General features: G+C 44.4%; 1 protein-coding gene across 3 annotated transcripts in view; it reads right to left on the reverse strand.

Annotated features, from left to right (window-relative positions):
* Window positions 1–5,578: 5,578 nt before the first annotated feature.
* Window positions 5,579–17,479, reverse strand: part of PDZRN3 (PDZ domain containing ring finger 3) — a 185,212-nt gene continuing 173,311 nt past the window's right edge. For all 3 annotated transcript variants that reach the window (XM_083600550.1, XM_083600551.1, XM_083600552.1), the window contains 5 exons: window positions 14,213–14,311; window positions 13,116–13,178; window positions 10,590–10,694; window positions 9,393–9,509; window positions 5,579–8,319 (listed from right to left, as the gene is read on the reverse strand). In XM_083600550.1, coding sequence (XP_083456676.1) covers window positions 6,787–8,319; window positions 9,393–9,509; window positions 10,590–10,694; window positions 13,116–13,178; window positions 14,213–14,311 — 1,917 coding nt within the window. In that variant the 3' untranslated portion in view covers window positions 5,579–6,786. The remainder of the gene's footprint in view (window positions 8,320–9,392; window positions 9,510–10,589; window positions 10,695–13,115; window positions 13,179–14,212; window positions 14,312–17,479) is intronic.

Here is a 17,479-nt window from a genome sequence, read left to right on the forward strand (position 1 = left end):
GAGTAGCTTGTGTTCCTTTGACAAGAATATAGAAATATAGTCAATCAGAGATGATTATAGGTGAATGCTTCTGCCAGAACTGATTTACTATTTTATCTGTTAATGCCAGATTTGTAGAATCTGATCTGCATATCTCAATGTGCAGCCACTGTTGCTTTCTTTTTTAAAAAAGATAGTTTGATCTTGTCTAGAACTTGCTCCCCCACTTCACATTTATTAAGCAATTTTAGTTGGGTTTGCCTTTTGTGAGGCCTTTGTTCGGGACCTCCCATAATAACAAAGGATTACTGAGCTGAAGAATGGTTCATCAAACTCCCTGCCAAAGCCAGTTCTCCTAATGGAGACAATAGAGGCCTTCCCATGTCACACGTCTTGCTGTGACACCTGGGGGCCCCCACTTTCCAATATGATCAAGCATTTATTCGGAGGGGAGGTCACCGAGAGTTCAATTTGACAGAGGCACTCTTCCCTTGCTCTTAATGGGGCTCCCTGTTGTAAGGTCCTGCAGTGGCTTAGTACATAAAGAGGCTGAATTGTCAAAGGGGTTATTTGGAAAGTCCTCCAGTTGATTATTCATCTAAAAGCATGGCGAGAGCTGCTGTCAAGAAGCCAAATTTGTCACCGAGTGGTGCTGACACCAGGAATTGCCTCATTCCTATTTACCATAAGAATCAGGAAGCTGTTGCTACGTCAGCTGTCAGTTCACGTTGTAGTTGGTTGGAAGGTGCTTCCTTGGCGTGCAATAGTGCAACACTTTATGGGATGTGCTGAAGTATTTGCTAAAGGAGGGCACTGGGAAGAGGGTAAAAGGTCCCCCGCTTGGGAACTGCTTTGCAGGTGTAATATGGCTGCTTCAATCACTTGTATCTCAATAGCTGAATGTGGCTCTTGGAAAGCTCCCCAGGGTGCACCCCCTGACCCCAGAAGACCTCCCACACTGAGCCTGCCTTGCAACTTGAGTACTTGTGTCTGTCTGGATCGTGTCCTTGGGCTCTGTTGATGACTCTTGCTTGTCTCAATGGAAGATAGGAGAGGCGTCTGTGAGTGCGTGCAGGTGGTGGCCTACTGCACAAACATAAAATTGCCATTCATTGCTCTACCTACTTTTGTCCCAGCCCCAACCACCCCAGACACCTGACCTTTGGAAGGTTGCCCAGAAGGGAATGTGTCCCTCAGGGTGAAAAATGTCCCCAGCTCCTGAGTGCTGGATTTGAAATACCCTTGGCTTCTCAGGGGACCTCCTTAAATATATTTGTCTGTGTATATCTGCAGATTTTCACTGCCTATTTGCACCCTGCAGGTGGCAGATGACTAGAGAGTCACGACTCTCCTGGCTTTCTTTTCTACCTAAGTAACTGGGCCCAGTTTCTCTTCTCATGCACAACTTCTGATCATTTGAATAAAAAGAAAAAGTGGGATTTTTATACTTTCCGATGTCTGGGAAATCCAGAAGAGAAAATGTCTCCTTTTCAACCATTCAGATATCATATTAATCACAGGACTTGTGCCATATTCCGTTTTCGAATTTGCTTCCAGGAATTGCTTCAGGAATTGATCCTAACAACCTCACACTCAAACTACAATGAATAGGTCGATCCAGTCAAGGCCCTTCTTTGGAGCAGGGATTCTTTTTTGTTCTTGTGCATAGACTAGGATATTATGGCACAGGAATCACAGAACGACACAATGTTGTCATTCATACAGCAGCACCAACATGTAGAGTTAAGGACAAATGTAGTTTGTAATTACTATTTTTTTAAAAAAGACTAATCTCAGATGCCTCCAGTCATATCTAGAGGTGCTGGTAAAACTTGTTCTTTGGGGCTATTAAAGAAATGTTTCCGGGATTTGTACTTGCAGCTATAAGGAAGGTCTTACGTTCTTCTCTTTCTGAAATGTTCCCATCTACCATGATATCCTTCTGGACTGAGTGTCTGAGTGGAGGCTTGAAACTATGGTGTTGCAGGGGTTATTACTCAGTCCATCGGTGATTATGGAGTTCTGTGGGCTCTTATTTTGTTCCCATTCTATTTAACATCCATGTGAAACTCCTGGGAGGGCAGGCCAGTCAGGGGTGTGGACTGAGGTGCCAAGATGTGGATGACAGCCGACTTTACATTGACATACATTCTGAGCAATCTGATGCGAGCCTATTGGAATACTTCTCAAGGCTGATGAAACGTTCCAGACTGGCATATTTATTTATGCAAGAAATTTTATGAACTGCTTGATCAAATGCATGAAAGTGGCAACTATCAATAATAAAGAGATAAAATCAGAAAAAAATAAAATAAAAACAAGTATTCCTAACGAAACCGTAAGTCTGGATAGGCAGGTGTCTAAAACAATGTAAGAAAGGTTCCCATCAAATGTTGTTGGACAGAGAGTTCAAAAGTCTAGGTGCTGCCATACCTGTATTGCCCTGATGCAAGTGTTTGCTATTGAAGGATGACTTGAGTCCACAGGCCAGAAAGCCACTAAGGTACAAATTACATTTTACTTTAGCAACGTGGGTACACAGGTGTTAAGTGTGGAGGGAAAATGAGTGTCCCCAACACTAGGAGGCCACATGGCAGATATATGTCAGAGAGATGGAATTTGCTTCTGGCTTATTGGAGAAGGTCCATGTCTGGAAACACATCTCTGTTGGGCTATTACTGCAAAGCATGACTGTGTGCAAACCTACCAGTCTGAAATGCAACGCTTTGAAAAGTAGAATCGTTTCATCTCATTGTTTTTCCTTTCTTGAGACTGGCTCTATGTTTTTTAATATGTTGTATATGGCTGTCTTTAATATTTTAATTGTGAGCAGCTCGGAAACAGAAAAGCAGGTTATAAACGAATAAACACAAAACGAGTGGTCTTGTAAAACAGTTCCCACAGGGTCCAACTGCAAGCTACTGAAAGCTAAACAGTTGCTGATAATGTGACTTTTCAGCCTCAAAAATGATTGTGCAGACAACCCCTTTAGATAGAACAACACGTAACAAAATCGTTTGCTAACAAAATCTTGATAGCCGCAGGATTCCATACATATATTTACCAATATAAATGTGCACCTGGAATTCTGTGGAAGAAAAGCAATTTGTGGTTTATTTTGAATGTGAACCTGGCAGGTGGTAGAAGGGGAGGGCTAAGCCCCCTGCCCACCCTCTGTTCCCAAAGTGCCCCTTTCCACACCTGTGAGCTATGTTTTCCCTACGAGCAGAACCATTGGGTTTCATTAAGCAAAGGTACATGCAGTGTGTAGTTCTATCCTTAGGGAGAATTTTTTTTTTCCTTTTTTTGCCGTGCTGGGGTGGTGGCGGGAATTCCTTGTTTTTAAGGATCATGCATTATGTGTGTCTCCTTTTGCTTGGTTCTGTAAATGCCCTTTCAGAATAAAGTGCGGTGATGCTATTTTAAAAAGTTTGCATCACAGGAATGTTTGTTTCAGCAGCAAAATGCTCATCAGGATTAGCTTCTTTCCTCTAAGGGATGCAAGAGAAACACAGATCCTAGGGGGAAGTGACAGCATCCAAGGTTCAGTCTTTTGTCGTTTGTGTGGCAAGGAATTTAAATGTAATCAAATCTGTAGGATTAGGATAGGGAGAGGTAAAGGGAAGAATTACACTGTTCCAATCTCTGTACATCACCTTTCGGTTAATGGTGTCTTTTCTTAATTAGTTTGTGTTCCATGCAGTTCCTTACAAGAAGGACTCTGCCGAAAACAAAATAAAAGAGGGAGTTTAAACTGCTGATGGTCTGCTTTTGTGTGGCTTCCAGGCATTTGAGCAATTTTGCTAACAAGTATCCTGTAACCTATTTCCAAAGGCCACTGGCAGATAATTATATTTGGTTTAATTTACATACTTCCAGTTTATAATCCTAATTAGTTCTCCAACCACTAGTCCCTAGGCAATACACAGGCCTGCCTACCTCTTGTTTGTGATCCCTAATGTGTGAGAACTCCCATTTTTATTTGAAGCGGGTGGGCTGGGGTGGTTGAGCAAGCCAAAAACCAACTGGAAGATTGTGTTTTTAGGTCTGGCTGAGGGTTTTCTCATTTCATGTCACAATTTGGCAGGGTGATGGCATGCTGGCTATAAATATTGCATCAGTAAACATGCCTAATTGCACAGCACGCTGCTTATTTCTGGATAAGATAGTTTCCTGCAATTTATAGTGTGCCAATTTACTCTCAGACATATATATCTTTAGGATTGCACCTTTAGACAGAGATGAGAGCTAGTACCTGGAACAGTAATGTATGGGGACGAATACCTATTTTCAAGTACTAATCACATAGATTCAAGACACAGATACCTGACTATACACTCTTAAATAGTAAAGCTTTTTACCCTTCTACTAATTCACATTGCCTCCCAAGCCGAGGAATGTGAACGTGCATGTGTGAACTCACACATATGCACACCCCTTCACACTTCTTCCTCTTTCGCTGTCCCAGGTTTCCCTGAAACACAGGCACTCCGCATGCTGCCCTCTCATGTGGTTGGAAAATGTAGCTGACTAGAGTGAAGCCACACACAAGAAGATTCTGCCAGTGCTGCTCCAACTTTCTCTACCACTTAATGATGTTTGGGGCCCAGTGCAAAATGCTGGTCTGGTGTCTGACAGGTGTTCTGGACTACAACTCTGATCAGCCCCAGCCAGTACGGCCTTGGGAGCTGTAGTACAAAAACACCGGGCTGGCTAAGGCTCCCTTACAGAATCGGGAGGGCTTAGGCCCTCAGAATGGAAAATACAGCCACTGGGGTCAGCACAAATATTCCTGCAGCAAGCATAAACGACAAGGGAATTAAAGGAAGCGTTCTCCGAGCCAAACTAGAAGTGATGTTATTCACATCTTTAGTCCTTATGTGGCTGATTATTATTTTTATATAGCAGGTGTGGGGTTGCCGAATTTGTAGCAGGACTGCTGCATGGGCAAACACTCCCCACCCAAAACCTGGCTCACTGTCCTGATTATTTATGGTAAAAAAGCAGCCGCAGAATAGCTAATTACACAAATAACATCACATCTAGTATGGTTCTCAGCTTGGAATTGACTTCCCACAAAAGGTTGGTCAGAGACGTAACCCAGAATCCTTCATTGACTTTTGACACATGAAGAAGTGAACAGCAGCTGATGGTGGTTGTTTTTTTAAGCACAGCATGCAAATAGGATTGTTTAATTTGTTCAAGCTTTCGCAAGGCTCATTTGGAATTTAGTGTGCTGAAATCTGAAAAGCAGCAACTGCGAATCAATCTTTTAAAAAAAATCTTTCTTTGTGTGAGGACTTAAAAAATATGAAGACAAGCGTTGAAGTTTTGTTCTCTGAAAAAGGCTGCTTCATTCTTTGCAATTACGTAGATTAGAAAACCTTTCTTCCGACTAATCCACAAGGGTGATTCCAAGCATGGGGGCCTCAGGACCTGAATTTCTGCCATCAGCCTGCTTGCTATCCATACCCATCCTAAAATAAACTCAGTTTCGGTAATCTAATCCGTTGAGCCAGATAAACCTAATTTCTAACAATGCAGCTTACACAAGGCATTGTGGTAAAGGTGGTCAAGGTTAAAAAAAAGCCAAAGGATATGAAATATAAAACAATAATTTATTTTTTTAACTTCATTTACTTGTTAATGTTTATAACTAGTCATGATTTCATGAAAACTGCTTTCAATTTCAATACATTCAAATCTACAAAGCAGACAGCTACTACAATGGGCATTTCAAATTACACAAAACGGCCTTGTAAAAACATTGGACACACATGCACATTCTTCCAACAGGCCCACAGCCTTGGCAAACTTGCTTCAAAGTGTTTCAGGGCTGCACCATGCAGCAGTTTGCTTCTGCTCTTTCAAGTGATTACCTACATACTTCCTTCAGAAACCGCAAAGAAAGAAAATAAGAGAGTGTAGCTCTTAGCCAGGACTCTTAAGGGGTTGTGTGCATAATGCGCTTAGTGTAGTGCCTAGCTGTCCTCGGTTCCCAAACTGCTGTGGTAGTCGGCTGCCTCTGCTGTTTACTACCACTCTTCACCCCCCTGGAAGAGGGCTGCAGCTACCCAGACATTCGCAGCAGTCACAACACAGAGACCTTTACAACTTGCGACTCGCCAAACAGCCCACCCAGAGTGCATTACTGAGCGCAGGACAGGTCTCAATATCTGGCTGGTGGTCTGCACCGGGCTTGGTAGGTCACAAAGTGGGCATGCATGCTGTGCCATAAAGCGAAGCAGTATGAGTGCACAACCCCAAAGACACAACTGGTTTGAGAAATCGTGTACACTACTGCAAAATGATTCTATCAAGAGTTTGGTAGTTCAGCTAAAATATTGATAAAACAGAAACTTGTGCAGAAAAAGGGCACAATAGCAAAGATATATTGCAAAATACTGCTTTGTTAAAAATACATATTTGAAGTTGTCTTTTGAGTTTCTGCATGTGTAACCTTTTTAAAATATGAATATAGTTTAAAAAGATATTACCTGTGTAAGTATGATTAATATGCTTTTCCTGTTATTTAAAACATCTTATGTAAAAGTGTAACACGTTACAAAAAAAGGTACTATTGGTATTCCAAATAAGGTCTGTCTGTTCCGTATTGCCTTAAAAGAGATTTTGGGTGGATGACTCTTTCTTTCCTCTTTTGCACCCAGAGTTCAGTATTTGAAGTATAAAGCCAATGAACGTGTCTTTTATTTACAATAAAAGAGAGGGAGTGTTGCCACATTTAACGAGGCAGGAATCTCTACCCCATCGGTAGGGTTTTATGTACACAACTTTGGCACCGGGAGATTATACAGTAGTCACCGACAGGAAGGAGTTGTAAACTTTTGTGCCGTCGGGTGACTTTGTGCCATGGGTCAGCAGTTCTTGGATTGTCATCCAATTGTCAAATATCTTTTTATTCCTTTTCTTCATCATTTTTTTGTGGCTCAGTTCTATGATATTCATTTCCTTCTTCTCTTCGGCCCCCTGCTGTTCCTTTAAACACTCTAACCTGCTCTGCATCATAAACTCGCGCCTTTTCCTCTGCTCCTTGGCTTTCACGACGTGCTGCTTCCGCTCCTCCTTGCTCCAGTAACGGCCCATCTTCATTTCGCTGATGGCATCATCGTCCGTCGTCATGCCACTGCGCTCTTCCTTGATCTTTATGGCACGCTCTCTCAGCAACCTGTCCCGCACGGGTCTCTTGGTGATGTAACGGGTCCCGTCGCTCCTGACTTTGACTTTCCATTCCATCCTGGGCTCGCTCTGGTTGGAAGAGTTCAAGTCTTTGCACATGCTCACTAAGCTCATTTGGCTCTGCGCGTACTCCACCGCCGACTTCTGCTGTATCAACTGCATGTAGCTCTGGTAGTGCTGGGCATGGGCAGGGATGTGCGCATGTTTATATGGAGAGTGGTGATAGGGAGATAAGTAGGAGCTGCCTGGTTTGGGGGGCTGAGCTGGGCTTTTGCTTCCGTCGCTCTCTTTCCTCTCTTTGATTTCCAGCTGCTCAGCATCTTTGGGGTGAGCTTTAGCTGTGCCATATTCATGACTTTCTGGGCTAGACAGCAAATTTTTCTGAGACCCTTCTGCTCCTTCGCTGACTTGCAAATTGAGATCTTCTGCTGTCCTGCACAGAGAGTTGTTGGGGGAGATCTCCAAGGTGAGAGGCGTGCTCCGGCAACTTTCCCCTGTATTGTAAGCGCTGGAGCTGTCCTTGTCCGATTTCTCTGGGAGTTCGGTGATGTCCGAGAGCTCATGCCGGCGGACGTCAATGCTTGTGTTGTAGTTGCGGAAGCCGCTGTTGTGCAGCATCCATGGCTCTCGGTACTGCTCCTTCAACTGCTGCATCTTGTGGGCCCTCACGATGTTGAGGCACTCCAGCTCGATGTTGCGCAGCTCCTCGTTCAGCATCTCCAGCTCCCGGTCCACGCTCTCGTGGTCACTCTTGCTCATATCCAGAGTGCTGTTGTGGTAGTACAGGCCGTACGGGTTGGTGGACTTCACCTGGCACTTCAGTTCCAGCAGCTCGCGGAACCTCTCGCACTCGTCCACCGGGATGCCGAGGAAGTCAGCGTCGGCGCAGTCAGCGGAAATGAACGACTCGTTGCTGAACTGCATGTCCCCGCTGCCCAGCGTGTCGTGGCTGTAGGTCAGCTTCTTCTGGCTCCCCAGGGTGTTTGAGGAAGTCGTGTGATCGTCGGCATTGTTCTCCTGCTCCGAGCTTTCGTCGTTTCGAGTGCTTTCATCGGTGCGCCCTACGCCACTGTCTTTCTCGTGTTGGTTTGATAAAATGGTGGCAGTATCTGTGGTGCCTCCATCCTCTTCATTTTTCTTCTTCTAAAGTCATCAAGAAAAAGTACATTCGTTAAGAAAAAAAATGCAAATAAATATAATAGGCAGACTAATTTTCTTCTCCCTATTTGCAGAATTTTCTTCTACAGATTTTCTTCTATAAATTGCACACACACACTCCTAATCCTTATAGATGAAATAGGTATGGTCCACTTGGAACATGTCACGAGGAACACTAATAATGAGTTTTTACAGGAAAGCTGCTTCTTTTAGTTTTACTTAGGAGTGGAAATTTCATTTTTTACCTAGGAAATGCATAGTTCAGATGGTGATATACTTTTTGGATAGATCTCGGGTGTATTCTCCCCTCCTCCCCAATTTTTAAGAATCTATTATTCGGACCAGATTTTCAAAAGAACCCGAAACACTACACAACGCATAAAAGAAAACAAATTTATAACATTTGGATATTGTTATTTTTTCTGCATTTGAGGAATGTTGGATCAGAAGACCTTAATTCAAATCCCTGTGAAGAAATGTGGAAAGCTGTAGCTCAGTGTCAGATCACCTGCTTGGCATGCAGAAGGGCTGAGTTTCAACCCCTAGCATTTCCATTGAGGGCTGGGAATGTCCCTTGGCTGAAATGCTGCTACTGGTGAGTGCAGACAACCATGAACTAAATTGACCAGTGGTCTGACTCAGTGGACAGCAGTATCCTATGGTGTGTAGTGGATGCCCTTACACAGTTTCCCCATCACTCAGGATAAGGGCTTGGGTTGGAAGACCAAAGGGATTAATGATACATTGTAAGATGTTTGGGACAGGTGGAAAAGCAGAATCTTAACCACTTGAATAAAATGGACAGTGCTCAAAAAGAAACTGAGTGCAGGTGTGGGCAGTCCCTTAAGTAATGAGGGTGCAGTGAAGAAATTATACAATTGTAGGATGCTCTCTTGTCAGTTATTCTTATTCAGAGACAGCTGTTCTTTTCCATCCTAGGAAGGGCTCACAGCATATGTAAGAAATGTTTAATGCAATGCTTAAATAAGAGCCAGGGAACAGCATGACTTTGGTTTGACAATAAGGTATTTCACCTAACAAAGTACAATGACATTTACCTGCTGAAGCATGCTGGCAGTAAACTGCATTGCCTGATGGTGCTGTTCCTCCAGCATGTCCATGTGTAAATCATCCAGAAAATCATTTCTGTCATCATCCATCCATCCTTCATCCAGCTACAAGGAGAAGAAATACAAAACAAATGCACCGAATATTGCTATGCGGATGTGACTCAATAAATAAAGGGAACTTAAGAACTGCTTTTCTGGCAATCTGACTTATTTCATGCACAGCTTGTAACAACCTCAGCATACGAGTTGTGCTTCCTTCCTTGCCTGATGTGAATCTGAAGTGCAGAAGGATATTCCAGTTCTTGACAGAAAGCACAATGCATTATGAAGTTTTATGTGATGGGAAAATAATTTCCTCCACCCTCACTAATTCCTAGAAACAGATCTGTCGGTGAGTTGAAGAATCCAGATGCTTTGGGAACTGCATGCATGCAATAGTAATGCAGCACTACCATAAAACAGGCAATAATTTTGGCTTGCTAAAAACAGCATGATGTACAAGGCATGGGTGCTATCGCCAGTAGCAGATGGTGGGGTGGTGATGCTTACCTGACCTCCCGGGCGCAGAGTCACTGCCGCTTACCGGGAGGGAACTTGGGAGGGGAAAGCGGTGGGGAGGTTAGCGCTGTGCAAATGCATTGGCAGCAGCACTGCATTGGCCCCGCTGGCCAGTTGCACAGTGCCAACCTCCTCACTGCCTTGCCCCTCCCACTCTTCCTCCCAGTAAGCAGCAGCAACTTCACTGCTGGGAGGTCAATGCCAATCCCCCATCCACCACGAACAATCACTCTGGTCAAGTCTACAGCTGGACTATTGCAGCACACAGCTAGTTAATGTTGGATGAGTGAGATTGGGACATAGTGAGGCCGCATGTGTGCAGTTTTGCACAATAATCAGCACTATGCCAGACAGTTTATTCTGAATCCTGTGTAGTAACATGTCAGACTGGGCTGGGGACACACTATCTGAAGGTGCTGTTTGCTTGCAACTCTAGCACCATGTCCTTGCCCTCAGTAGCCTCACCCTTCCTAGCTTCTCTGCTCTCATATGTTGATGCATCTCTACCGGTACCTTCACTCACCCAGCTCTACCAGCCTCAACTGTTGGAAGCATCATGCTCTATAAAGCACAATGCCCATTGATGGTGCTGTATAAGCAATAACTAATAATAATCAGATGCAGCACCTGGAGAATTTCTGGCCTTGCTATGAGCAAGGAAACGTTCTTGCTTTCTTCACTGGTAAGGAGTGCCACAGCTTCTTCACGATTCTGTATCTCTATGCCATTAATCTGGAGAAAGAAATTCAAATCCCATTATATAGAAATCCAAAAGAAAGAACTCAGAAATTATATGTGAAGTACACTTATATTTTTAAAAACCATGCAACTCTATGCAGAGAATTTTAGTCTGGGTTTGGACACATTTGCCTCATATGGAGTATTCCTCAGAAACAGCTGCACTGAAATGAATGAAAGCCTCATGTCAGAGTCATGACTTCAATTCTAAGTTTACCCATAAAGCCACTGACCTGCCTTGACCAAGGCCAGTGCCCTTCAGACTCACTGGAAATGATTCACACCCAACTCCCAAAGAGACTTTTTATGTAAAGAGGTCACCAAGCACCTACTTTAACTAATGCTGTGGCAGTTATTTTTGCCCAGTTATTTCCAAAGAAATGACCTTAGAAAATAGGTCACTTGTTATTTTGGGGTGGGGGAAGGAAGTGCAGTGGCCATTATGAAGTGGACAAGTGGTGTGCGGTCTTAATTTGAAGCTTCATTCATTCATACCAGCTTCTCAACATCTCATGCTTCCTGAAATGCCTATTATGAGAATAAAACAAAAAATTTTTTTTCCTTCCAGTAGCACCTTAAAGACCAACTAAGTTAGTTCTTGGTATGAGCTTTCGTGTGCATGCACACTTCTTCAGATACACTGAAACAGAAGTTGCCAGATCCTTCTATATAGTGAGAAGGTGGGGAGGGGTATTACTCAGAAGGGTGGTGGGAATGGGTGGTTGGCAGATAGCTGTGATGAGCCTGTTGACGACTCTTAACGACTGCAATAGGTCTTACAGGAAAAAGCAAGGGGTGAGAAGGTGAAAAATGGCTTTGTCATGTATAATGAGATAAGAATCCAATGTCTTTGTTCAGACCAGGTCTCTCCATGGTTTTAAGTTTGGTAATGAGTTGCAATTCAGCAGCTTCTCTTTCCAGTCTATTTCTGAAATTCCTTTGTAGTAATACAGCTACTTTGAGATCTTGTATAGAATGTCCTGGGAGATTGAAGTGTTCTCCTACTGGTTTCTCTGTCTTGTGATTCTTGATGTCCGATTTATGTCCGTTTATTCTTAGGCGTAAGGTTTGGCCTGTTTGTCCAATATAGAGAGCTGAGGGACACACACACGAAAGCTCATACCAAGAACTAACTTAGTTGGTCTTTAAGGTGCTACTGGAAGGAAAAAAAAATTTTTGTTTTGACTATGGCAGACCAACACGGCTACCTATCTGTATTATGAGAATGTTTGGGGTTGTATCCAATGAAGCCATCCTGTTCATGCAAGAACTTCTCCTTGTGCAATGGAAGTCCTTCTCCCTGTGTGTACCCCAAATCTGTTCTGGAGGTTCCCCCAACCCTCCAATGCAGATTTGGCTGGGATGTGGGGAGATAGAGGTGCGAACAGGACAACTTTGTTGGATACAACTCTATATCAGTATTACCTTCATTAGGCTTTTGAAGGAGTGTGGCTTGGCAGGATTCTTCCTATGCAGCACTGAAGTGCTCTGGAGGATTTGATTTCTTTTAAATAGATTCCCTAACCCCCCCCCCCCAAAAAAGTTAGATGAAGCTGAAAACCACAGACTGCTTTCTCTGAGGGTAAAGGTTTTCATGAAATGGGCTGGGGGCATGGTAGGGATTTGGCACAACATGTAACTTTAAATCAACAGTTTTGATTGGCAACTCGTTTTAAGTGCCTCATCACATAGAGAGTGCTGCTTTTTTCCAAGGCAGGACAGGATCTAGTATTTAAAACTTTGCCCTGGCAAGATAAATACCTGCTCCTGCCACATAAACTTTACAGCATCAGAAAGTAATGTGACAACTGGGATTCACAGGGCTGTTTTGAGGCTGAATAAAATAAAGATGATAAATCTCTTTGCCTGCTAAAAGTGCTATATGATGGCAAATTCAATAACATTACGCCAGTGTTCAGAGACTGTTGAACTGTCCCCATTGGTAGTTTCTCACAAACATAATGCTGTCAGGCAACACTTTGGCTTTCATGGCTGATCTATGAAAGTAAACACGACTGCATTTGCCCTAAACTGCGAGCATCTGGCCATCAAAAGACTTATTTGGGGGAATATTTATACTGGGGACTTTTGAAATACATTTTCTTATATATTTTATTCTGCTTACTGCATTTCTAGCCCACCCCCCCCGGCAAGGACTTCAAGGTGCCTGGCATGCTTCTCCCTGCTCCTCATTTAATCTGCACAACAATCCTGTGAGGCGGGTTAGGGTGAGAGGCAGTGACTGGCCCAAGGTCACCCAGCGAGTTTCATGGCAGAGTGGGGATTTAAACCGTTGTCTCCCAGGTTCTAGTCTGACACTCTAACTACTATGCCACACTGGCTCATCGGTTGGAAATGTCACATAATAGGATAACTGAAGAAACTGTAATAGGATTTCATATAACATAAACTCACCTGAATTATACGATCGCCCTCTCTGATGCGACCATCTTTCGCAGCAATGCTGTTGGGATCAATCTACAAAAGAGAAGAAAGTAGGCTACTTTTTGCAGCATTTCTTCCCTGCGTACTTCCAACCACTGGCATGTTATCTGAGATTGCCTATACACATAGTTCACAATCCTTCTTGTTTCTCTTAGACGTGGATGGGGAACCTCAGACCCGGGGCTCAAATGCTGCCCCCAGGTCTTTCTACCTGCCCCCAAGCCCCACACCCTCTTGAACCATGCCCCTCCACCCAGCTTTGGACTCTCATTGAGTGTTTTTGCCTAGGTGGAATGAGTCCTCTAATAATTCTTCTTGCTTGTCTGGGTAGAGGATAGAGAGGGGTGTGTGAGTGTGAAGAAACTAGCCTACGGCACAAACATACAATTTACATTTATTGCTTTGCCCACATTATTTGCCTGTGGCCCTGCCCACATATGCATGTCACCCCCAGAAATTTGCCCTGAGGGGAAAGTTACACTTGGGCTGAAGAAGGTTCCCCAACCTGAGAAAGAAACACTGCACTATTTTACTAGGAAACATATGATTTGCATGCAAGAGGTCCTAGGTCCCATCTCCGGCATCTCTAGGTACAGGTGGGGAAGATTCCCACCTGAAACCCTAAAGTGCAGCTGCCAGTCAATGTAGACCTGGTGCCCTCCAGATGTTTTGTACAAGCCCCCCAGCCCCAGACAGTCAGGGATTATGGCAATGACAATCCAACAACATCTGGAGGTCACCAGTCTTAAGAAAGGTCAATGTAAACAATACTGGTCTAGATGGGCCAATCAATGGTCAGATTTAATACAAGGCAGCATCTTATGTTCCCTATGTTCACGACTGGAACCACCAACTCTCTGGTCGCCACTCATCTGAAAGTGGGTACATCTGGAATAGGTCTTCTAATGTTGATCTTAAAAGAACAGAAATAGGTGCCTGAAATGTAGGAAAATTGTTTGATATTACATTAAAACTTGCTTTTGGAAGTAACATGAAATGTAACTGACAGGGGGGAAATGACTTTTTCACAACTACAGTCAAAAGGCAGGCATTATATTTGGTCTCACCTCACTGATATAAATGCCAATATCATCTTCATCATCAGTTCTGTAGCACACTGTAAGCCCAAACTTGTCCTGGCTGTTCACTCGATGCAAATCTACTTCCTAGGGCAAAGGAATGAGATGCTGGTGAATGTCTGGTTTTTTTTTTTAAATATGTGGAAATATTTTGCTTACATTATAGTTTCTGTTTTTAAAAGATTGCACTATGTTAATTTACTGAACTAGAAGTGATTATGGACACACAATCAATACAGACGGCAATTCTGGCTCTTCTATCAATATGCAGTTGTTTTGGAAATAAGACTCTCTTATTGATCATATAGAAGAAAAATGGTCCATCTCTTATGAAGTGGCAACACCCCCCCCCCCATTTTTAGTGCCTCCACTATAATATTTGTCAAGTGAGTCTTTGGAACCAAAGTCTTCCTACATTTCCAACACCCTAGGAACAGTAACATCATTAGCGCAAAGAGATAAAGATTGATAAATAAATGCTAAATCTATGCATTTCTGTAATGGGAGATGCTGTTTGTTCTCTAATCACATTTTAGCATTCTCTAGACTAGTGCAATGTAATTCTGGAATAGTCTCTAATCCAAATACTTCAAGGCAAAGTTAGCCATGACTACATCCCCATAAAGGCACATAAAGGCTGGGCGAGTGAAAACATTAGTGTTAGCGTTGCACTGAGAAAACAAGGTTGGCACAGATTACAACCTTTCATTGTTCTTGAGATGGAAGTTGTTTCATGGTCTGTGAAAAAGTGGCCTGCAGCAAGGTAGTGAGGAAGTCAAAAGCTGTTTCTTTCTAATCTTAGTTGCATGAAATGGGGAGATTAATTTATAAACTACACACGTTATTGTTATTGATTTCTAGACCACCTTTCACCAAAAATGATAGCAGAGCAATTTATAAGGTGTTATCAAACAAAATTCATCGTATCAACTGAATGACTAATTTACAATTATTAATTCCAGGAGGTCTACTTTAAGTAGGATTAATATTGGATACAACCTTAAATTTTAGTCTCATGAATTACATAAGTAACAAAGTCAGCAGTATCATAAAAAATGGCTTAATGGCTTTCTACAGCTTGAGCGTGCGTTGCCATTTAAATGTCATACCTTTGTATTGTCAAAATTCAGCACAGAGTGGTGAAATTCTGCACCCAATGCAGATAATGAGTATTGTGCCATCCAAATACTGATGAGCTGAATTCTGACATGCCTGTGGTTTTCCTAGTACCCTCCGTATGGACTGTAATTCTCATTAGCCCCTGCCAGCATGACCTATGGGTCAGGGATGATGGGAATTGTAGTCTAAAATAACTGGAGAGGATGAAGTTGGGGAAGACTGGTTTAGTACTTTGGTAGGCCTCAGGATGCTTTGAAGAGTTTTCCAGACCTCTACAATCAAATGTAAATACAGTTGTACCTTGGTTCTCGAACGGAATGCGTTCCAGCAGTCTGTTCGACTTCCGAAAACATTCGAAAACCAAGGCACGTCTTCTGATTAGCTGCAGGAGCTTCCTGCACTCAATCAGAAGCCGTGGAAGGCATTCGGGTTCCAAAGAACGTTTGCAAATTCTTGCTTCCGGGTTTGCAGCGTTCAGGAGCCAAAATGTCAGACTCGAAAGGCGTTTGTGAACTAAGATACGACTGTATGCTTCAAAAGTATCACCCATCTTATCATGCGAAATTTGCATCTCATCCCTCATCTTTGAAAAACAAATGCTGCAATCTCCTTCTCCAAGTGGGCACCACAGTTTCAAACTTGCTAACTCCCATGCTGCTTGTATCACGCAAATAGTTAAGTGGGGTGAGCAATGCCTATCCCCTAAAAATCCCTCTAACCCTTTCCCACCTCCCCAAATCATCAACAGCCTGGGTAAACATGGCTAGGATTCCAGCCTTGATCTTAAACGGAACTTGGTGTGAGATGTGTTGTTTAAAGAATTGGGGACAATGGCCACAGCACTATCAAATTCAACATATATGTAAGTGGGCAACTGCACAGTCACATTTGACTTCAAAAGCCGGAACTTCCCCCAAATGAGGGAATTCGGAATAAGGAAATTGAAAGGGAAATCATGGTTTCCAAAACAGTATTACTAATTTGCCCAGGAGGACTCCCCTGAGTGAGTGCTTGAGGGCCCTGCTCTTGCCACTTACCATCTGGCCTGGGGCGGGGCCTGAAGCCTCACAAGGACTGCTTGCTGCTTGCTACTTGCTGCCCAGGAGGACTCCCCTGAGTGAGTGCCTGAGGGCCCTGCTCTTGCCACTTACCATCTGGCCTGGGGCGGGGCCTGAAGCCTCACAAGGACTGCTTGCTGCTTGCTGCCCAGGAGGACTCCCCTGAGTGAGTGCCTGAGGGCCCTGCTCTTGCCACTTACCATCTGGCCTGGGGCGGGGCCTGAAGCCTCATAAGGACTGCGTGCTGCTTGCTGCTTGCTGCCCAGGAGGACTCCCCTGAGTGAGTGCCTGAGGGCCCTGCTCTTGCCACTTACCATCTGGCCTGGGGCGGGGCCTGAAGCCTCACAAGGACTGCTTGCTGCTTGCTGCCCAGGAGGACTCCCCTGAGTGAGTGCCTGAGGGCCCTGCTCTTGCCACTTACCATCTGGCCTGGGGCGGGGCCTGAAGCCTCACAAGGACTGCTTGCTGCTTGCTGCCCAGGAGGACTCCCCTGAGTGAGTGCCTGAGGGCCCTGCTCTTGCCACTTACCATCTGGCCTGGGGCGGGGCCTGAAGCCTCACAAGGACTGCTTGCTGCTTGCTGCCCAGGAGGACTCCCCTGAGTGAGTGCCTGAGGGCCCTGCTCTTGCCACTTACCATCTGGCCTGGGGCGGGGCCTGAAGCCTCACAAGGACTGCTTGCTGCTTGCTGCCCAGGAGGACTCCCCTGAGTGAGTGCCTGAGGGCCCTGCTCTTGCCACTTACCATCTGGCCTGGGGCGGGGCCTGAAGCCTCACAAGGACTGCTTGCTGCTTGCTGCCCAGGAGGACTCCCCTGAGTGAGTGCCTGAGGGCCCTGCTCTTGCCACTTACCATCTGGCCTGGGGCGGGGCCTGAAGCCTCACAAGGACTGCTTGCTGCCTGCTGCCCAGGAGGACTCCCCTGAGTGAGTGCCTGGGGGCCCTGCTCTTGCCACTTACCACCTGGCCCAGGGCGGGGCCTGAGAGGCCTCACTAGGACAGCTGTTACTGCCCGAGGGGCACAGAGTGTTTTTTAAATGTTTTTAACAAAAATTCTTTTGGGTTTTTTGTATGTGGGGGGT

The sequence above is a fragment of the Podarcis filfolensis genome (genome assembly GCF_964270895.1).
Source record: "Podarcis filfolensis genome assembly, chromosome: 2".
Taxonomy (NCBI): domain Eukaryota; kingdom Metazoa; phylum Chordata; class Lepidosauria; order Squamata; family Lacertidae; genus Podarcis; species Podarcis filfolensis.